This window comes from Thalassophryne amazonica, chromosome 3, assembly GCF_902500255.1.
Source record: "Thalassophryne amazonica chromosome 3, fThaAma1.1, whole genome shotgun sequence".
NCBI lineage: Eukaryota > Metazoa > Chordata > Actinopteri > Batrachoidiformes > Batrachoididae > Thalassophryne > Thalassophryne amazonica.
In genome coordinates, this window is record NC_047105.1 from 148,342,925 (window position 1) to 148,367,030 (window position 24,106).

General features: G+C 41.4%; 1 protein-coding gene across 1 annotated transcript in view; it reads right to left on the minus strand.

Moving 5' to 3' along the window:
• The window catches only part of cntn2 (contactin 2), a 344,973-nt gene that overhangs the window by 256,016 nt on the left and 64,851 nt on the right, over positions 1-24,106 (minus strand). The window contains 2 exon segments of the mRNA XM_034167507.1: positions 5,047-5,142; positions 5,228-5,403. Of these exon segments, the coding sequence (XP_034023398.1) occupies positions 5,047-5,142; positions 5,228-5,403 (272 nt within the window).

Below are 24,106 nucleotides of genomic sequence, written 5' to 3' on the forward strand. Positions count from 1 at the left end.
AGAGAGAGACAGGAGAGAGAGAGACAGGGAGAGAGAGAGAGAGAGAGGAGAGAGAGAGAGAGAGGAGAGAGAGATGAGAGAGAGAGAGAGAGGAGAGAGAGAGAGAGAGAGAGAGACAGTGAGCAACAGTTGCCTGTGAGCAAGCACTTGGCGACAGTGGGAAGGAAAAACTCCCTTTTAACAGGAAGAAACCTCCAGCAAAACCAGGCTCAGGGAGGGGCAGTCTTCTGCTGGGACTGGTTGGGGCTGAGGGAGAGAACCACGAAAAAGACATGCTGTGGAGGGGAGCAGAGATCAATCACTAATGATTAAATGCAGAGTGGTGCATACAGAGCAAAAAGAGAAAGAAACACTCAGTGCATCATGGGAACCCCCCAGCAGTCTAAGTCTATAGTAGCATAACTAAGGGATGGTTCAGGGTCACCTGATCCAGCCCTAACTATAAGCTTTAGCAAAAAGGAAAGTTTTAAGCCTAATCTTAAAAGTAGAGAGGGTGTCTGTCTCCCTGATCTGAATTGGGAGCTGGTTCCACAGGAGAGGAGCCTGAAAGCTGAAGGCTCTGCCTCCCATTCTACTCTTGCAAACCCTAGGAACTACAAGTAAGCCTGCAGTCTGAGAGCGAAGCGCTCTATTGGGGTGATATGGTACTATGAGGTTCCTAAGATAAGATGGGACCTGATTATTCAAAACATTATAAGTAAGAAGACGAATTTTAAATTCTATTCTGGAATTAACAGGGAGCCAATGAAGAGAGGCCAATATGGGTGAGATATGCTCTCTCCTTCTAGTCCCTGTCAGTACTCTAGCTGCAGCATTTTGAATTAACTGAAGGCTTTTCAGGGAACTTTTAGGACAACCTGATAATAATGAATTACAATAGTCCAGCCTAGAGGAAATAAATGCATGAATTAGTTTTTCAGCATCACTCTGAGACAAGACCTTTCTAATTTTAGAGATATTGCGCAAATGCAAAAAAGCAGTCCTACATATTTCTTTAATATGCGCATTGAATGACATATCCTGATCAAAAATGACTCCAAGATTTCTCACAGTATTACTAGACATCAGGGTAATGCCATCCAGAGTAAGGATCTGGTTAGACACCATGTTTCTAAGATTTGTGGGGCCAAGTACAATAACTTCAGTTTTATCTGAGTTTAAAAGCAGGAAATTAGAGGTCATCCATGTCTTTATGTCTGTAAGACAATCCTGTAGTTTAGCTAATTGGTGTGTGTCCTCTGGCTTCATGGATAGATAAAGCTGGGTATCATCTGCGTAACAATGAAAATTTAAGCAATGCCGTCTAATAATACTGCCTAAGGGAAACATGTATAAAGTGAATAAAATTGGTCCTAGCACAGAACCTTGTGGAACTCCATAATTAACCTTAGTCTGTGAAGAAGATTCCCCATTTACATGAACAAATTGTAATCTATTAGATAAATATGATTCTAACCACCGCAGCGCAGTGCCTTTAATACCTATGGCATGCTCTAATCTCTGTAATAAAATTTTATGGTCAACAGTATCAAAAGCAGCACTGAGGTCTAACAGAACAAGCACAGAAACGAGTCCACAGTCTGAGGCCATAAGAAGATCATTTGTAACCTTCACTAATGCTGTTTCTGTACTATGATGAATTCTAAAACCTGACTGAAACTCTTCAAATAGACCATTCCTCTGCAGATGATCAGTTAGCTGTTTTACAACTACCCTTTCAAGAATTTTTGAGAGAAAAGGAAGGTTGGAGATTGGCCTATAATTAGCTAAGATAGCTGGGTCAAGTGATGGCTTTTTAAGTAATGGTTTAATTACTGCCACCTTAAAAGCCTGTGGTACATAGTCAACTAATAAAGATAGAGTGATCATATTTAAGATCGAAGCATTAATTAATGGTAGGGCTTCCTTGAGCAGCCTGGTAGGAATGGGGTCTAATAGACATGTTGATGGTTTGGAGGAAGTAACTAATGAAAATAACTCAGACAGAACAATCGGAGAGAAAGAGTCTAACCAAATACCAGCATCACTGAAAGCAGCCAAAGATAACAATACGTCTTTGGGATGGTTATGAGTAATTTCTTCTCTAATAGTTAAAATTTTATTAGCAAAGAAAGTCATGAAGTCATTACTAGTTAAAGTTAAAGGAATACTCGGCTCAATAGAGCTCTGGCTCTTTGTCAGCCTGGCTACAGTGCTGAAAAGAAACCTGGGGTTGTTCTTATTTCTTCAGTTAGTGATGAGTAGTAAGATGTCCTAGCTTTACGGAGGGCTTTTTTATAGAGCAACAGACTCTTTTTCCAGGCTAAGTGAAGATCTTCTAAATTAGTGAGACGCCATTTCCTCTCCAACTTACGGGTTATCTGCTTTAAGCTGCGAGTTTGTGAGTTATACCACGGAGTCAGGCACTTCTGATTTAAGGCTCTCTTTTTCAGAGGAGCTACAGCATCCAAAGTTGTCTTCAATGACGATGTAAAACTACTGACGAGATACTCTATCTCACTTACAGAGTTTAGGTAGCTACTCTGCCCTGTGTGGTATATGCATTAGAGAACATAAAGAAGGAATCATATCCTTAAACCTAGTTACAGCGCTTTCTGAAAGACTTCTACTGTAATGAAACTTATTCCCCACTGCTGGGTAGTCCATCAGAGTAAATGTAAATGTTATTAAGAAATGATCAGACAGAAGGGAGTTTTCAGGGAATACTGTTAAGTCTTCTATTTCCATACCATAAGTCAGAACAAGATCTAAGATATGATTAAAGTGGTGGGTGGACTCATTTACATTTTGAGCAAAGCCAATTGAGTCTAATAATAGATTAAATGCAGTGTTGAGGCTGTCATTCTCAGCATCTGTGTGGATGTTAAAATCGCCCACTATAATTATCTTATCTGAGCTAAGCACTAAGTCAGACAAAAGGTCTGAAAATTCACAGAGAAACTCACAGTAACGACCAGGTGGACGATAGATAATAACAAATAAAACTGGTTTTTGGGACTTCCAATTTGGATGGACAAGACTAAGAGTCAAGCTTTCAAATGAATTAAAGCTCTGTCTGGGTTTTTGATTAATACTAAGCTGGAATGGAAGATTGCTGCTAATCCTCCCCCTCGGCCGTGCTACGAGCGTTCTGACAGTTAGTGTGACTCGGGGGTGTAGACTCATTTAAACTAACATATTCATCCTGCTGTAACCAGGTTTCTGTAAGGCAGAATAAATCAATATGTGATCAATTATTATATCATTTACTAACAGGGACTTAGAAGAGAGAGACCTAATGTTTAATAGACCACATTTAACTGTTTTAGTCTGTGGTGCAGTTGAAGGTGCTATATTATTTTTCTTTTGAATTTTTATGCTTAAATAGATTTTTGCTGGTTATTGTTGGTCTGGGAGCAGGCACCGTCTCTACGGGGATGGGGTAATGAGGGGATGGCAGGGGGAGAGAAGCTGCAGAGAGGTGTGTAAGACTACAACTCTGCTTCCTGGTCCCAACCCTGGATAGTCACAGTTTGGAGGATTTGATAAAATTGGCCAGATTTCTAGAAATGAGAGCTGCTCCATCCAAAGTGGGATGGATGCCGTCTCTCCTAACAAGACCAGGTTTTCCCCAGAAGCTTTGCCAATTGTCATGGCTTGATAAAACGGTTGTATGTTTTTTTCCTTCTTGTCTGCAGCTGTTAAAGTATGTTTATAACAGATTTAACTTCTTGTTGGAATCCTTCAGACGAGCTGCGCTCTGATGTGATCTGCTGATGTCACCATTCGCTCTGTTCACCTCTTCTTTACTCCACTCGACGAGCTGCATGTCGTGTTGGAGATTAGATCGCGTCACATAGCACGACATTTGTGCGTGAAAGATTTTTTGAACATTTCAAAATTCTCTGTGCGTAACAGCACACACCGGCGCCCCTCTGGTGTCCTGTCTGCACCCGTTAAAGACGGGTTTACGCTCCAGCACGACACATCACGACACAGGTCGTGATGTGTCGTGAAGCAAAGGCATGCTCGTGTAAATGCCCCTTTAACGACTTCTTCACGGACTGAACCAGTCCATGCTGCCCCACCCTCTCCCTCACTGCAGACATCTCTCCTCCTCCTTCCCTCAGCACAACCTCCTCCATACATCACTGTGGACCAGGTCAGAGGACAGCCAAGGAAGCTTCATCCCAGGAAAGATGCCCAGACAAGGTGTGTCCCCAACTACTGAAGACCTGCACAACTGAACAGGCAGAACCACTACAATGTATCTTCAACCTTAGCCTGCAGCGAGTGCCCACGGCATGGAGGACGCCATCCTCTACCTGCTACACCAAGTCCACTCACACCTGGATAAGGGAAAGAGCACAGTGAGGATTCTCTTCCTGCCTTCAACACCATCCAGCCCCTTGTGCTCCAGGACAAACTGAACAGGATGTGAGTGGACCCCTGCCTGGTCACTTGGATCTTCAGCTGCCTTGCTGACAGGCTGAGGGACACCACGTCTGACACTGTGATCAGCAGCACCGGAGCACCCCAGGGCGTGGTGCTGGTCCCTCTTCTCTTCACCCTGTACACTTCCTGCTGTCAGGACGGAAGTCGTGGAGGGATGTCAGCCTATAGGCCGGTAACCCCCCCCCCCAAAAAACAAAAAATCTTAGAAAGGACAGACATGCTCAATTCTCAGCCACTGCTACTGGTCTGGACTCAGCTAATGGGACACACTACCTGCCACTCAAATCAGCCACACCTCCGTGCATAACATCATGGTCCCAAACATCTTAAGCTCATGAGTTAAATCTCCCCCTGGTACAGATGTTATGGAGGAAAGTAGCTCCAGGGCCCAAACATGCAGCTCTTTCCACATCCAGGCAGGCTTCATTGTTTTGGTGTTTCTCTCAAATGTATGTGCAATGTTTGACTGCCAGTGGAAAATCTGTGTTTACCAGCTTCAGGTGTTTGCAGCTTCTGAGAGAATATTTACATCCACCTTGGAGATCCTTTTCCAGCACGTGCACTACTTTTTCTCACATTTAGAGCAGGTCTGAAATGACGGCAGATACCTACCTGGGTAATGTGGAGGGGGCTGACAGGCCAGAAAGGTCCCTACACCTTCATACACCACCTGTGGACTCCTGCTGTCAGGAGGAAAGTCGTGGAGGTCTGGGAACGCAAAGAGACAAAGTTCTCCTGAAGCACTGCCTCAAAGTCAAGCCTGAAGAACAGAGTGTGTCTCTTTGTCACTTACAGCCAAACTTCAGGTTTGCTGCCCTGCTGATGACGGTGCCGCAGCTGTTGATGGCCAGACACTGATACGAGCCCGTATCCCGACTGGGCTCAGGGCTGCTGATCACCAAGTTACCTGCTACCAGGGTATAGCGGAGGTCCAAACCCAGTGGCACGTCTGTGCCATTCACAAGCCACCTGCAGGACAAACGACAAAAAAGATCCTGACCTTACAACCATACAAAACTGAAATACATAACAAAATACAGACATAAAAAAGACATTTAACAACTTTACCAATGTGGAGAAAAACAAAACAGTGCTAATGTCCCACTAGGGGGCACCGCACTGTCAGTCTTACATCATTAAAACAAACATTTTGTGCAAACCAGGAGTGGAAAACTATTAATACCAAGAATACGAGTACATTCACACGTCAGTACGTCAACACCATAGAAACAGACAATTCATGGCCGACAAGTAATTACATTTTTTTACAGTCTTATTTCTAAGTGATTGCAAGATTATACTCCAGAGTAGCTAAACGTAGGTTCAGATGTAACAACAGTGCTGTCACAGAGGACTGGTGGTCCAGCGTCCTCGCTGCCAGAAGTGACCACAGAGGATATGAGCACTGCTTACACTGCGCCTTTTACCGTTGATCAAAATACCAAGTTGTGACAACTGGAACAGTATGTTTGAACATTTTCAACGAATGAATGGAACGTTGCATCAGAATTGTTTATCCTGTCATAGCGCTCTAGAATGTTGCATCAGAACTGTTTATCCTGTCACAGCACTCTAGAACGTTGCATCAGAATTGTTTATCCTGTCACAGTGCTCTAGAACGGTGCATTAGAACTGTTTATCCTGTCATAGCGCTCTAGAACGTTGCATCAGAAATGTTTATCCTGTCATAGCGCTCTAGAACGTTGCATCAGAAATGTTTATCCTGTCATAGCGCTCTAGAACGTTGCATCAGAATTGTTTATCCTGTCACAGTGCTCTAGAACGGTGCATTAGAACTGTTTATCCTGTCATAGCGCTCTAGAACGTTGCATCAGAAATGTTTATCCTGTCATAGCGCTCTAGAACGTTGCATCAGAAATGTTTATCCTGTCATAGCGCTCTAGAACGTTGCATCAGAATTGTTTATCCTGTCATAGCGCTCTAGAACGTTGCATCAGAAATGTTTATCCTGTCATAGCGCTCTAGAACGTTGCATCAGAAATGTTTATCCTGTCATAGCGCTCTAGAACGTTGCATCAGAAATGTTTATCCTGTCATAGCGCTCTAGAACGTTGCATCAGAATTGTTTATCCTGTCATAGCATGAAATTCATGAATTTCACAGCCACTGTCAAGCTGGCTGTGAACTTCATCTAGGTGCCCCCACAACTGTGGCATTACCAAGCAACACACGTGGCGTGCCAGAGTGTTGGCTCCTCACGCAACATATGTGGCGTGCGTGTGTATCACATGTTAGCGTGTCACGCCCCCTCACCACCCCCCTGCAACACATATGGGGGTGGGCACACCTGTATGACATGCTGATATTTATGTACAGACAGATCATATAGGGGGCAGTGTCGCCCTGCCTTCACTGCGCACACGTCATCAGCCGCAGTTCACAAATTATCACCTCGTTTCTGCTTCAAACTCCCTCCAGCCATCATCTCTCTCAGCGACAGATATCTGAAGCTTCTCTACAACAATCATTTCCACATAAATTCATTTCATTATAATCACTTGGGACTTCGGCGAGGGAGGTCACCAAAGTCTCCTCCTCTCTCATATCCTCTGTATTTTTCTATCTCTGCTCCAACCTTCAAAAGTCCCAACTTCACCAGACTGTGAATTCTTCAAGCTATATTTGGAATAGCCATGGAATTGATCAACTGGTCTCTCAATGCTATTGACAGCATTTTTCAAAAAGGAAATCAGGGCTGGGGGAGCCTGCGTGCCCAGATGGAACCTATCCTGCGGGCTATGTTCTCAACACCTGGGAGAACTGGCACATTGCATGCTTGGCACCACTCTCTGTGGAAGACGTTGAAGATTTATTCTTATTTGCTTTTATGGCTGCATTCGGATGACGGACTGCTTCAAAGTTTAGCGCAAATAAACAATATCAAATGTATATGTGCTGTTTTAATTCTGATGTGTACCATTATTGCGTTCAACTAGTAATAATTGTGGATTAATTGCTGTATTTTGTCTGAGGTAAGTGGGTGTGAAGATGAACTGTCCTTTTAGGGAACAATAAAGTGGTGGCGCTGGCCTTGTGTAACATCATTTCAAACCCTGACCCAAGATGACGGCATGAGCTATTCGACGTCTGCTCTAGTGTTTATTCATGTCTGCGCCGCTGACCCAGAGGAGATGACCTCGCTAAAATGTTTACATGGTTATACTGAAATTTTTCATGAATATAAATCCATTTCTTGAACATCTCACTTCTGAATTAATATAAATTTCCTTGTGAAGTGTAATGTAGTTTGATCACTCAGTGAAAATAAATAATACACAATGTTCATGCAATTATTTCTTCCAGCGCAATTGTTATGTTTCCCCCATGAACACAGCTAACATTTGTGCAAAGCACGTTTCAATCCAGACATTAAATCTAGTTTTCACACCCACTGTTTTTATTGTTGTAATACTGCATGATTTTCATGAATAAAGCAGTAATAAAAATGTATGTACAGTACGTACAGGATTACAGCTGCCGATGGACCTGACTTTAAAATGCTGTCGTGCGATGCGCTCTAATGTTCACTCCTCAGGAGGTCCACACCCTAAATGTCTTCAATGAAAAACTATTTTGCCCAAATCTAGGTAAACATTTTGCACAGCAGCACGCCCCCCCACCCCCCAAGAAGAAGCAACAGCCAGACGGGTAACCCAGCGAAGTCCCCTGCATTTTATCAAAATTAGGATTAATTGTTCTTTCTCCTCCATCCCACACCTACACTTAGTGAAGGCTTATGTGCTGATGATATTTATGAACCTCAGCAGGGCACAGAGCAGGTAACTAGACAGTCTGCAGGGCTACTAGGAACTAGGAAACTAGGACTAGGAAAACCACTATGGTGGTACTGGAGTTTATGTGACATGGAGGGGACTTTTCATATTGAGACTGTGTCCTCTACCGGTGACACAATCATTAAGGATTTAGAGGCTCATGTTATGCTCCTCAACATGTAGGTTACCAATACAAGTGGTCTTATTGCACTGGCTGATTCCAGTATACATCAAAAAATGTCTGCTATGCCTTGTTAGGAGAGACGGCATCCATCCCACTTTGGATGGAGCAGCTCTCATCTCTAGAAATCTGGCCAATTTTATTAAACCCTCCAAATTGTGACTATCCAGGGTTGGGACCAGGAAGCAGAGTTGTAGTCTTACACACCTCTCTGCAGCTTCTCTCCCCCTGCCATCCCCCCAATACCCCATCCCCGTAGAGACGGTGCCTGCTCCCAGACCACCAAAAACCAGTAAAATTTTATTTAAGTATAAAAATTCAAAAAGAAAAAATAATATAGCACCTTCAACTGCACCACAGACTAAAACAGTTAAATGTGGTTTAATAAATATTAGATCTCTCTCTTCTAAGTCCCTGTTAGTAAATGATATAATAATTGATCAACATATTGATTTATTCTGCCTTACAGAAACCTGGTTACAGCAGGATGAATATGTTAGTTTAAATGAGTCAACACCCCCGAGTCATACTAAGTGTCAGAATGCTCGTAGCATGGGCCGAGGCGGAGGATTAGCAGCAATCTTCCACTCCAGCTTATTAATTAATCAAAGACCCAGACAGAACTTTAATTCATTTGAAAGCTTGACTCTTAGTCTTGTCCATCCAAATTGGAAGTCCCAAAAACCAGTTTTATTTGTTATTATCTATCGTCCACCTGGTCGTTACTGTGAGTTTCTCTGTGAATTTTCAGACCTTTTGTCTGACTTAGTGCTTAGCTCAGATAAGATAATTATAGTGGGTGATTTTAACATCCACACAGATGCTGAGAATGACAGCCTCAACACTGCATTTAATCTATTATTAGACTCAGTTGGCTTCACTCAAAATGTAAATGAGTCCACCCACCACTTTAGCCACACTTTAGATCTTGTTCTGACATATGGCATAGAAATTGAAGACTTAACAGTATTCCCTGAAAACCCCTTTTTGTCTGATCATTTCTTAATAACATTTACATTTACTCTGATGGACTACCCAGCAGTGGGGAATAAGATTCATTACAGTAGAAGTCTTTCTGAAAGCGCTGTAACTAGGTTTAAGGATATGATTCCTTCTTGTTATGTTCTTCAATGCCATATATCAACACAGTGCAGAGTAGTTACCTAAACTCTGTGAGTGAGATAGAGTATCTCGTCAATAGCTTTACATCCTCATTGAGCACAACTCTGGATGCTGTAGCTCCTCTGAAAAAGAGAGCCTTAAACCAGAAGTGCCTGACTCTGTGGTATAACTCACAAACTCGCAGCTTAAAGCAGATAACCCGTAAGCTGGAGAGGAAATGGCGTCTCACTAATTTAGAAGATCTTCATTTAAGAAGATCTTCATCTTCAGCAAGGAACGAGATGGCAGCATAATGCTGAGCTCCTGAGTCGATCTGAGAACAATCTCCCCCCAAAATATGAAAAGATTGAAAATGCGAAACTAAACTGACAAGAAAGGAGCGGGGGACAAGGACAAAGAAGTGTAAGGAAGAAAAACATGTCCAAAGACCAAGAATGATTTTGAAGACAGGGCGGCAGACCAGGATAATGGCGACCGCGGAAAAACCAGCTCGCTGTTGTAGGGACTCACCGCTATCACGACAGAAATACGAGACCTTAAAAAGGAGCTGAAGGAGGATCTCTCGAAATTCAAGGACGAGTTTAAGGAGGAGATGAGACGAGAGTTTGTTGTATTTAAGGACAAAATGAAGTGAAAAGTAGCTCAAAATGTTGCCGACATCCAACAACAGCAGAAGGACACAGTTGAAGCACAGGTGAGAGTGGCAGAGCTAGAAGAATGGAGCACGGAGGCAAGAGAAGCAATCCTCGCCCTGCTAAAGCAACAAACAAAACTACAAGACAAGCTGACTGAAGTAGAAGGACACAGAAGACGTTGTAACTTGAGAATCTACAACGTGATCAGAAAGGACAATGAATCCATCCCGGAGCTGATGGAGGATCTCCTCTGCCGGGAACTAGGAATATCGGAGGACACCAATCTACACATTCAGCGAGCACATAGAAGTTTCGGAAGAAAGCCTCTGCTGGGAGCACCCCCGAGGTCTATTATTGTTAATTTTCTGAAATACGAAACCAAAGAGAAAATCCTGACCAAAGCCTGGAAAGAAAAAATACAAGTCGAGAGGAGACGGATTTTTTTTTTATCACGATTATCCCACTGAGGTAATGATGAAACGTAAATCCTACTCCGAGATCAAAAAAGTTCTCAAGGACAAAAAGATACGTTTTCAGACACCCCTGAGCAGGATATGGATCCACTGGTCAGACGGACCTAAGATCTACAACAGCGCTGAAGACGCAGCGCAAGATATGAGGAAAAGAGGGCTGGAGACCGGCGGACGGCACAGTGGTTCGGGCGGCGGCAGCCCATCACAGGAGGAACAGATCCGGGGATTGTGGTGCCGTGCCGGAGGGAGGCAGGCGACAAACAGAGGAGCTGCCGCGCCCGAAGATGTGAATCAAAATGCAGCCAACCGAGCGAAGGAAAGGCTGCAGGAGTTTAGGAGATGAATGAGACGATGGACAACCAGGTCAATGGACAAAAGGTGACATGGAGGTATAGAAAAGGAGAGAGGGGGGAAGAAAAAGAGGTCAAAAATCATTTATGTTCCCCTCCCCTTTTTACCCCCACACTTTTTTTTTCCCCTCCCAAACTTAATAAGATAAAGAATAAATAAGGGTTGGGGGATCAAATTCAATCACTATAATGCCAAAGAGTTTAACTCCCATGCCCCACCTCACCCTCATCATACAGTGAAATTCATTTATTATTTTTTTATTTTTTTATCATTGTTTTTTGTTGTTGTTGTCCCCCCGCCCCCATCTCACTACTAAATTTAACGTAACAGAAAGGGCTTAATGATCAGTTACTTAAAGCAGAGAACCTCGTTTGCACCTCCATTTATTTAACACTTATAGCTTAAAATGGAATCGACAGGAAGAGCTATTAAATTAGCAACTGTTGGACTATCTAGTTGAATGGGAAAGCCTAATTCAGGTGTACCCCAGACCACTAGGGGGGCCTTTGTCCAGAAAAGGCTATCCCTCACTCCCACCAACAGGGAGGCGGGGCCTGCACAGAGCAGGACTACATTGGCTGGGAAGTTCAGTTTGTTTTTGTGTGTGTTTGTTCTGTTTATAGGAAAATACTGGTGGGGAACACTGCAGCCGGGGGGCTACTAACCATTTTACAGGACGTTAACAATGCAACATAATGACATTATGGTGGTGTCATTGAATGTTAATGGATTAAACAAAAAAAACAAAACAGAAAAAGAGATAAAGCCTTAGCAAAGTTTAGAAGAGAGAAGACGCAGGTTATTTTCTTGCAAGACACCATCTTTCACGAGAGGAACATGCAAAGTTTAAAAAGCTAGGTTATAGGAGCTCATTCTTTAGTTCCTTTGGGAAAAACCATAACAGGGGTGTGGCAATACTAATTTCTAACACAGTAAATTTCGAATTGAAGAAAGAAATAGCGGATAAGGAGGGGAGGTATATTATGATTAGTGGAAAATTAGAAAACCAGCTTGTGACTTTGCTCAATATATATGCCCCCCCGGAGAGTGGGAAAGCCTTCTACGAGAAAATATTCAATCTTATAAATGTGGAGACAGAAGGTATATTGGTGTGCGGTGGGGACTTCAATATAGTACTGAACTACAGGCTGGACAAAACAAGTACTAATGAAGGCAAACGACAGATTAATAAGTACATGAATACAATGTTGTCAGAAATGGACCTACTTGATGTATGGCGAGAACTCCACCCACTTGAATCGGGACTACACCCACTACTCAGCCCCACATGATGTGTACTCCAGAACTGATTATTTTTTAATTGCCAAGAGAGATGTTCACAGAGTGAAGGAGTGCAGGATAGGAGTAGCTGACATCTCAGACCACAATGCAGTCTTCCTAAAAATGACCATGAATAATAAGAGAAAGGAAACAATATGGAGGCTCAATGAAGGTATATTGAACAACAAGGGGTTAGTCGGGGAATTAAAAGAAGAAATTATTAGATATAGGAAGGAAAATGATAATGGGATGGTAGACTCAACCATTTTATGGGATGCCGTGAAACCAGTAATTAGAAGGAGGCTGATATCATACACAGCATATGTAAAAAGAAAGAAAAAAAAAAAGAAAACATATCGAGAACAAATTGGAAAATTAAAAGAGTTGGAAAAACAACACAAGCAAATACAAGATTCAGAAATAATTAATTGGATGAAAGAAATTAAGGGGAAAATAGATGATATTTTGTTGGAAGAGGTAGAGAAGAAAGCAAGGTTCACTAAACAGACTATGAGGGAGGATCTAAGGCCACTAAATCTATAGCCAGACGCCTAAGGAAACAACAAGAATTGGCCAATATATATAAAATAAGGGACCCGGTAACTAATACATTTTTTTACGAACAAGAACAAAATAGAAAAAATATTTGAGGATTATTACAGTCAATTATATTCAGAACCAAATCTCGTTGTTATGTGTCGGACGCAGCTCGGAGAACCGACCAGCGTTTGAAAGACCCAGTATGAAATAAGCAGAGCACGGTACAAAGGCTAACTGAATTTAATACATAACAGTGATAATAACAAAAGATAATATAACAAAAAGGTGCGGTCTGGCGTGGTGCGCTCCCAGCAGCGCTAACGGTCCGGAGCCAGAAGCTGTTTCGGACCCAAGGACCCCGCCGACACCCCCCAGGTGGCCGCAACAACCGAGTCTGTGAAAGAAGGAACCATTATGTGAGTCCACACTCTACACATAGAACACTTAAAGGTGTACAAACAGCAAACACTTCCTGGCTTGACTGCTGATCAGCTTCCCAACCTGCAGGCATGGAACATCCCGTTCACAAAACTCCACCGCAGTGGAAGCTGATACATGACTAACATACAGCTCAATACAATAAGGTGTGAGGGACACCACATTTGCTGACTGTATAACTGTTAGTCACAAAATCCAACGTACCTCAGGAAGTGTGCTGACGAGCGTGAGACCTCACCCCCTCCTCTTTCACAGACTGTGCATCAAACCTGGACATTCTCAGCGTCCGCTGCTGATGAGATGGCTCCCAAGACGACGATCTCACCCGTCTGGTCACAAGGTCGAGTCTCTGGCAAATACCCACTGTGCACTCCAGTCTTAAATGCCAACATGCTCCAATCCATCCAGATGCACCTCAGCTGTGAGTCCTGACGAGTCGCAGGTGATCAGGGTGAGGTCCTGACAGCCTCAGCAACACAGCCACTCAGTCCCAAATGCACGCCACCTGGGAGGAAACCAAACGACAAACAAACCGGCAGCCAGGCCCCCCCAGCCATATAACACTCGTAGGAGAAAAGCATATGGAGGAGTTTCTTGGAAATCTGGACTTACCAGCAATAGGTACAAAGCAGAATGCCATATTGACCTCTGAGATCACAGCAGAAGAGATTAAAAAAGCAATCAGCCAAACAAAATCAGGTAAATCACCAAGATCTGATGGACTGGGGGCTTCCTTTTATAAAACATTTAAGGAAGAGCTTGTTATGTGTCGACGCGGGTTGAGGAGCGGACCTGCGTCTGACGGAACCCAGCGCTAAAATAACCAGAAAGCGGTTCCAATAACAAAACAATTTATTTTTCCACCCTCTGGTGCATAACAAAGTGTATGAACAAAAGATGCGTCAGTCTGGTGGAGTGAAGGCTGGCATGCTCTCCAGCGCCCAAAAGGATCGAAGCCCGGCGCTTCTGGACCCACGTTTACCGCCAAACACCCCCCAGGTGGACACGACAAACCGACTCTCTGCGAAGGATAGAAAAGGTGAGGTAAGTCAGCAGCTACAACTAATATCCTTCAAAAGGCACACACTATCAGCAACACATTCAGGTCTGTATTTAAGCTTTATGTAAATGAGCAGCTTCTCACAACAGATGGAGGATCATCAGTCCGCATGCCACGGCAGTGAGAAGCGAGCTGCACAATTCTCATCACAATTCAAATATAATGCGTAACAAAATACCAAGTTACTATCAACAATTAGTCAAACAATTAATCACCTCTGATGTGTGCTGACAGCATGTGTCCCTCACCCTTCCTCCTTCACAGGCACGATGTGTCAAACCCAGGCGCGGTCCTCAGCGTCTCACAAACGAACATCATAAGGTCGAGTTCCCGGCAATTCTGCTCGAATCACACATGGCTTAAATGCAGAACGCCATCTCATCATCCGCTTCAGCTGAAAGTCCTTAAGGTTGCACGTGAGCACCATCCACAGGTGCTGCACATTACATTGATGAGGGTGAAGGACTCTTCTGCCAGCACCTTCTCCACAGACAATAAATCAGTTTGCATACCACCTGGAGAGCAAAGAAAAGAAAAGAACACCCAAATGTCCAGCCAAACCCCCCAACACACAACAGAGCTAATCCCACTACTACAGGATTCTTTCAATTACAGTCTTACAACAGGCAAAATCCCTCCCTCATGGAAAGAGGCCATTATCTCCATAATCCCAAAGGAAGGTAAAGATAAGGAGCATTGCCACAACTACAGGCCTATATCACTTTTAAATGTTGACTACAAACTTTACACCTCAATTATCGCAAAAACATTGGAAACATTCCTCCAAGACCTAATTGACGAAGACCAAACTGGCTTCATTAAAGAAAGACAAGCACAGGACAATATCAGAAAAACGCTACATGTCATAGAAAATATACAAACGAACCAAGAAAGTGCAATTCTAGTAAGCATTGACGCTGAAAAGGCCTTTGATAGTGTGAATTGGCTATTTCTTTATAAAATATTGAGGAAATTTGGGTTCAATGAAAAATCTGTGGATTGCATTAGAGCAATATAACAAGAGCCCACAGCAAGGATTAAAGTAAATGGCAGTCTGACAAAACAATTCAATTTGAAGAGGGGGACAAGACAGGGTTGTGGCCTCTCCCTGGGTCTCTTTGCACTGTTTATTGAACCTTTGGCCCAGCTGATCAGGCAGGAGGAAGAAATTAAAGGGGTAAAAATAAGAGATGAGGAACATAAGATAGGACTATTTGCGAATGATATACTCGTATTTTTTAAAACAACCCAATGAAAGCTTCCCAAAAATAATAAAGCTATTAGAAAGCTATGGGAAATACTCAGGATACAAGATAAACGTCACAAAAACATAGATCTTGTCATTTAATTACAATCCATCCCAAGAAATAAAGGGCTATTATAAGCTCAAGTGGAATGCCAAATCAATAAAATATCTGGGTGTAAATATTACAAAAGGGCTGGATAAATTATATGAGGCAAATTATACCAAAATAAATGAAGAAATTAAGAGGGACCTGGGGAGATGGTCTGCTACTGCCCTGGACTTCACTTCAAGAATAGAAACAATAAAGATAAATATTCTCCCAAGACCTCTATACATGTTCCAGTCCCTGCCAGTAGAAATCCCACAGAAGCAGTTCGTGGAATGGGATAAGTGGATATCAAGGTTCATATGGGGTGGAAAGAAAGCTAGGATTAGGTATAAAACTCTGCAGCTCCCTAAAGACAAAGGAGGATTGGCTTTGCCAAGTATTCAGGAATATTTTTACGCTGCACAAATCAGACCCTTGATATACTGGTGTAATGATAAATACTGGGCAAAATGGAAAAGTATAGAAATGGCCATGACACATACTGAGGTACGAAATCTAATTGCAGATAGAGGATTATTAAGAAAACTGCGTAACCAACTGGACGCAGTAACCATAAACACAATTGAAATACGGAACAGTTTCTGTGAAAGGTACAAGTTGGAGAAAGAAAAACAGATTTTGAGCTGGTTTGTATTCGATGATAGATTTATCCCAGGGATATATGATAAAGGGTTTAAACAATGGTCACAAAAAGGAATTACAGCGATATGCACAATGATGGATCATGACAGACTACAGAGTTTTGAAAAGCTACGGGACAGGTTCAGACTAGAACAAAACGACCAATATCGATACCTGCAAATAAGGCTTACTATGAGAAAGAGATAAACGTGGCCACCAACAATGAAATTATTGAGGTATTCCGGAAAGCATACAAAGGAGAAAAATGCAGAGTAATCTCAGCTTTATATAGAAACTTGATGTTGTACAACAAATCCTCCTCTTTGTATATTAAGGACAAGTGGGAAAAGGAACTGAATGAAGAAATAACCAAGGAGGAATGGCAGAGTATTTGTAAAACACACTGCACATCCACTAGCTCCAGGATCTGGAGTTCAATTGGAAGAATATGGTCAGGTTCTTCATAACGCCAAAGCTCAGAAACGCAATGGTATCTACACAGCAACAGTGCTGGAGAGCATGTGGGCATATAGATGCAGACCATACCCACATATTTTGGGCCTGCCAAAAGATAAAAGAGTATTGGGACAAAATATGGCAATGCCTACAAAAGGTAATAGGTTACAAAATACCAAAAACGTTCAAGATGCTCTACTTAGGGAATTTAACACAAAACATAATTCAAAAAAAGGATGAGTATCTTGTAAAGGTATTGCTGTCGGCAAGCAAAAAAACAATTCCAAGACTATGGCATAAACCAGAGCCACCAACCGAGGAGCAGTGGCGGTGCACTGTGGAAGAAATTTTTATAATGGAGAAACTTACAAACTGAGATTGCAAGAAGAGCAATTTGAGATCAAATGGAGGAAATGGACTGATTACAGAAGACAAGAAGAGAACACCACCACTATAAATCGACAAAAAGAACATAGACGAGTGACTGTTTGCTAAGATATCTAGACACTTTGAGGCACCCACCGCCTGAGTAACTGTGTACGTTTGTTCGTTATTACTTCTTTCTGTCAATAAAAAATAAGTAAAAAAAAAAAAAAAGCCCTCCATCAAGCTAGGACATCTTACTATTCATCACTAATTGAAGAAAATAAGAACAACCCCAGGTTTCTTTTCAGCACTGTAGCCAGGCTGACAAAGAGTCAGCGCTCTATTGAGCCGAGTATTCCTTTAACTTTAACTAGTAATGACTTCATGACTTTCTTTGCTAATAAAATTTTAACTATTAGAGAAAAAATTATTCAAAACCATCCCAAAGACATATCTTTATGTTCGGCTGCTTTCAGTAATGCTGGTATTTGGTTAGACTCTTTCTCTCCGATTGTTCTGAGTTACTTTCATTAGTTACTTCCTCATGTCTATTAGACCCCATTCCTACCAGGCTGCTCAAGGAAGCCCTACCATTAATTAATGCTTCAATCTTAAATATGATCAATCTATCTTTTTTAGTTGGCTATGTACCACAGGCTTTTAAGGTGGCAGTAATTAAACCATTACTTAAAAAGCCATCACTTGACCCAGCTATCTTAGCTAATTATAGGCCAATCTCCAACCTTCCTTTTCTCTCAAAAATTCTTGAAAGGGTAGTTGTAAAACAGCTAACTGATCATCTGCAGAGGAATGGTCTATTTGAAGAGTTTCAGTCAGGTTTCAGAATTCATCATAGTACAGAAACAGCATTAGTGAAGGTTACAAATGATCTTCTTATGACCTCAGACAGTGGACTCATCTCTGTGCTCGTCCTGTTAGACCTCAGTGCAGCTTTTGATACTGTTGACCATAAAATTTTATTACAGAGATTAGAGCATGCCATAGGTATTAAAGGCACTGCGCTGCAGTGGTTTGAATAATATTTATCGAATAGATTACAATTTGTTCATGTAAATGGGGAGTCTTCTTCACGGACTAAGGTTAATTATGGAGTTCCACAAGGTTCTGTGCTAGGACCGATTTTATTCACTTTATACATGATTCCCTTAGGCAGTATTATTAGAAAGCATTGCTTAAATTTTCATTGTTACGCAGATGATACCCAGCTTTATCTATCCATGAAGCCAGAGGACACACACCAAATAGTTAAACTGCAGTAATGTCTTTCAGACATAAAGACATGGATGACCCCTAATTTCCTGGTTTTAAACTCAGATAAAACTGAAGTTATTGTACTTGGTCCCATAAATCTTAGAAACATGGTGTCTAACCAGATCCTTACTCTGGATGGCATTACCCTGACCTCCAGTAATACTGTGAGAAATCTTGGAGTCATTTTTGATCAGGATATGTCCTTCAAAGCGCATATTAAGCAAATATGTAGGACTGCTGTTTTTGCATTTGCGCAATATCTCTAAAATTAGAAAGGTCTTGTCTCAGAGTGATGCTGAAAAACTAATTCATGCATTTATTTCTTCTAGGCTGGACTATTGTAATTCATTATTATCAGGTTGTCCTAAAAGTTGCCTGAAAAGCCTTCAGTTAATTCAAAATGCTGCAGCTAGAGTACTGACGGGGACTAGAAGGAGAGAGCATATTTCACCCATATTGGCCTCTCTTCATTGGCTTCCTGTTAATTCCAGAACAGAATTTAAAATTCTTCTTCTTACTTATAAGGTTTTGAATAATCAGGTCCCATCTTATCTTAGGGACCTCATAGTACCATATCACCCCAATAGAGCACTTCGCGCTCAGACTGCAGGCTTAATTGTAGTTCCTAGGGTTTGTAAGAGTAGAATGGGAGGCAGAGCCTTCAGCTTTCAGGCTCCTCTCCTGTGGAACCAGCTCCCAATTCAGATCAGGGAGACAGACACCCTCTCTACTTTTAAGATTAAGCTTAAAACTTTCCTTTTTGCTAAAGCTTATAGTTAGGGCTGGATCAGGTGACCCTGAACCATCCCTTAGTTATGCTGCTATAGACTTAAGACTGCTGGGGGGTTTCCCATGATGCACTGAGTGTTTCTTTTTATTCACCTCTTTTTGCTCTGTATGTACCACTCTGCATTTAATCATTGGTGACTGATCTCTGCTCTCTTCCACAGCATGTCTTTTTCCTGGTTCTCTCCCTCAGCCCCAACCAGTCCCAGCAGAAGACTGCCCCTCCCTGAGCCTGGTTCTGCTGGAGGTTTCTTCCTGTTAAAAGGGAGTTTTTCCTTCCCACTGTTGCCAAGTGCTTGCTCATAGGGGGTCGTTTTGACTGTTGGGGTTTTTCTGTAATTATTGTATGGCTTTTGCCTTACAATATAAAGCGCCTTGGGGCAACTGTTGTGATTTGGCGCTATATAAATAAAACTGGATTTGATTGTCAGCATGTGCAGATTGGTCCTTAGACTTGTGTAAACCAAAACAAAGAAAATTATAGTTTATAAAATTTAGCACTAATGAAGCCGAAAGAAAATATAACATATACAAAAACAAACTAACATTATGAGAACTTGTAAGAAACAGTATGTAGAAAGTAGTGATTATTGGTGTGGTATAAACCACGATCGGCTCACACCGGGGCACCAATAATGTAGAAATGTAGTGATTGCGTAATTAATTTATGCCTCCATACGGGGCACCAATATGTAAATGTAGTGAATTATTTTATTGATTTGAGTGGAGACACTTTGCTTTACATATATTCAGGCCTCACTACAGGGGCGAATTATATGTAGCATTTAGTTGTAGTGAATAAGTAATAAATCTCCCAAATTGAATTAGACTGGATTAGGCCCCAAAATAACGGGTCACCAAAATTGATTTAGGGTTTAATACTTATTATTTAAGCATTAATGGGGCACCACTTATTCTTTTTTATATGGCATAAGTGCCATAATTTAAACATTAATTTATCAGTCTCGAATGAATTAATTAGTCTCGATTTAATTTAATCAATCTCTGATCTGAAAATCATGAATTCTTCAATACAGCTGACCAAGAGTTTCCTTCTGTACCCAAAATAAACCACAGCAGAAAATATTTACAATTTATTTACAATTTATACAAGAAATGAACATTTGACTGGCATTTTATAGACAGTGATGAAAAATAAGTTCATTCAGGGAAACAATTTTCTTACTCATGAGATGTTGGAAGAAAGAGGTGAAGCTTAAAACTTTAATAAATCTGACTGAAATTTAGTGATGAATTTTGAAGCCAATTATGAAGAAAAATATTACAAGAATGTCTTTAAAGAAAAAGGAGATGAGGAGCCACCTGTTTCCATTGACAAACCTCCTTCATGGAGCCTGGACTGGGTCGATTATCTGCTGTTGGAGGGCTGGTTCCATCCGTCCGTCGTCGATATCGGGCAGCGTGAGCTCACCTGGGTTGGAGGGGTTCACTCAGGTGTCCCCGGTGTGATCCCAGGGCTGGTGTCGGCTGGTTTTACCATAGGTGCTGCAGTCAGGTTTGGAATCAGCTGCGTGTCAGCGTGCAGTGACCCAGAGGTGGAAGGTGTTTGTTGAAAATGGTTCTTAGTAGCTTTCAAAAATGGTTGGAGCCAAATTAGAGTCTTTGTGACTTTAGAAAAAGTAAAACTTTAATAAGAGCGTTGAAAATTGAATGAAAAAGGAAAAGTCGCTTTTTCTGTAAATTCGCTATAAATTTGAAGAGCTCAGCTCGGACGTTCTCTTAAAAATTCAAAAGCTTGACGCACCTCAAAAGTGTCAGGTTAAACTTTGAGTTTGTCCCAAAGGTAATGAATGAATGAATGCCACGTGGTAGCTTAGCTTAGCAATGGCTCTTGGCCCAAAATAAAATTAAGCGTTAAGCAAAAGAGAGAGGAAAAAGTTGCAGAAGAGGTGGCAGAAGCAAGAGACAAGATTCTGTTCTAACTTTTAAAGGAGGACTTACGTCACCAAACTCCACCCATTTAGGGTGGGTGTAATCTCACAGACACTTCATGTCTTAGAGCAGGCAGAAATGATTCAACTATTTAAACACATTAATTTGAAATGAGAGATGACACTGATGTAAATTCTTATTTCAATCCAAAGGTCTTTTCTTTGTTTTACTCAAGATAAAAGTTGATTGTCAGGACAAAGTTTATGACCACGTGTTATCATGGAGGAAGGGTCCCCCCCCAGATGAGGAGAGGTCCTGTCTTATCTTGATCATAAAAGTTTGGCCTGGAGAAGCTCAGATTCTGACATTAAGCCATTATCATGTCATGTAATTCATGAATTACAACCTTGTTTTTCTCTGGAAAGCAGTGTTGGACCATCGGGTGATGTCTCCAAAACTTATCTGAAGATCTCCAGGTGACTTAGGAATTTCTCAACTGGGGTGGAAACGCAGTCTCTGTCTCCAGTGGGTTTTTGTGGTTGAGAGAGGATTAATATATTTTATTTAATCAGGTCTAATCGAGGCCATCGCCCTACAAGTACTATAGTGATCTATTGGAAAAAATAAAACTAACATTGTAGGTACTTGAAAGCTTTTAAATTAAATCATAAAAAGAAATAAATGTTAAAGATTATCCATTTTATTTTAAGCAAATACTGACAAAATTGTTAGACATGAATGCTATAGCAGATAATTTCAATGATTATTTTGTCAATGCGGGTAAAAATTTACCAAATTCAGTTGTATTCCCAGAAATGTGTTCCTTGGACAACAGCAAAACAACCAATACAATTGTGGAGTCAATGTTTATTAAAGAAACAGATGAAGCTTAAATAATTGACATAGTTCATAAATTAAAGGGGAAAAAGCAACTGAAAGTTTAAATTTTGATTTAAAAAATACCACTGATTGTATTGTTAAACCTCTAACCTATCTTTGTAATTTGTTGTTAATGACAGGGAAATTTCCTTCTAAAATAAAATAGCTAATCAAATCAAATCAAATTTATTTATATAGCGCCAAATCACAACAAACAGTTGCCCCAAGGCCCTCTATATTGCAAGGCAAGGCCATACAATAATTATGGAAAAACCCCAACGGTCAAAACGACCCCCTGTGAGCAAGCAATTGGCAACAGTGGGAAGGAAAAACTCCCTTTTAACAGGAAGAAACCTCCAGCAGAACCAGGCTCAGGGAGGGGCAGTCTTCTGCTGGGACTGGTTGGGGCTGAGGGAGAGAACCAGGAAAAAGACATGCTGTGGAGGGGAGCAGAGATCGATCACTAATGATTAAATGCAGAGTGGTGCATACAGAGCAAAAAGAGAAAGAAACACTCAGTGCATCATGGGAACCCCCCAGCAGTCTAAGTCTATAGCAGCATAACTAAGGGATGGTTCAGGGTCACCTGATCCAGCCCTAACTATAAGCTTTAGCAAAAAGGAAAGTTTTAAGCCTAATATTAAAAGTAGAGAGGGTGTCTGTCTCCCTGATCTGAATTGGGAGCTGGTTCCACAGGAGAGGAGCCTGAAAGCTGAAGGCTCTGCCTCCCATTCTACTCTTACAAACCCTAGGAACTACAAGTAAGCCTGCAGTCTGAGAGCGAAGCGCTCTATTGGGGTGATATGGTACTATGAGGTCCCTAAGATAAGATGGGACCTGATTATTCAAAACCTTATAAGTAAGAAGAAGAATTTTAAATTCTATTCTAGAATTAACAGGAAGCCAATGAAGAGAGGCCAATATGGGTGAGATATGCTCTCTCCTTCTAGTCCCTGTCAGTACTCTAGCTGCAGCATTTTGAATTAACTGAAGGCTTTTCAGGGAACTTTTAGGACAACCTGATAATAATGAATTACAATAGTCCACCCTAGAGGAGATAAATGCATGAATTAGTTTTTCAGCATCACTCTGAGACAAGACCTTTCTAATTTTAGAGATATTACGCAAATGCAAAAAAGCAGTCCTACATATTTGTTTAATATGCGCATTGAATGACATATCCTGATCAAAAATGACTCCAAGATTTCTCACAGTATTACTAGAGGTCAGGGTAATGCCATCCAGAGTAAGGATCTGGTTAGACACCATGTTTCTAAGATTTGTGGGGCCAAGTACAATAACTTCAGTTTTATCTGAGTTTAAAAGCAGGAAATTAGAGGTCATCCATGTCTTTATGTCTGTAAGACAATCCTGTAGTTTAGCTAATTGATGTGTGTCCTCTGGCTTCATGGATAGATAAAGCTGGGTATCATCTGCGTAACAATGAAAATTTAAGCAATGCCGTCTAATAATACTGCCTAAGGGAAACATGTATAAAGTGAATAAAATTGGTCCTAGCACAGAACCTTGTGGAACTCCATAATTAACCTTAGTCTGTGAAGAAGATTCCCCATTTACATGAACAAATTGTAATCTATTAGATAAATATGATTCAAACCACAGCTAATGTGATTCCGTTGTTGAAATCGGGTGATAAACATGTCTTTTAGAACTGTAGGCCAATCTCACTGTTGCCACAATTTTCTAAAATTCTGGAAAAGGTATTTTCAAGGAGGTTAATGATTTCATAGAAAAACATCATATACCTAAGGGTATATGATGTTCCTAAACGATCCTTCCTAATGCCATCATATACTGGTGTTCAGGAAGATTTGAGTATGAATTGCGCACAAAATTGGTTCATATTCACTAAACATCCGCAATATCCATGAAACATGCTTGTATGAGTTGGCTGACACCCGCACACGTCCTCAATTATCCTCTGAGGCACATTTTTCCATTGCCAGGATTTTTGAGCTGCACAAAATTGTGGTTGCGGATGACATCCACCTTACATAATCAATACATACTCAATCTATGCGCTGTATATCCGTCGTTATCCGCTGATATCCGCAACTGACAGGGTACTGCGGCTTGGCAGCGGACTGGGACAGTGTGTAAAACGGATATATAGGGTGCCTATCACATCCACATCACAAACTAAAATAA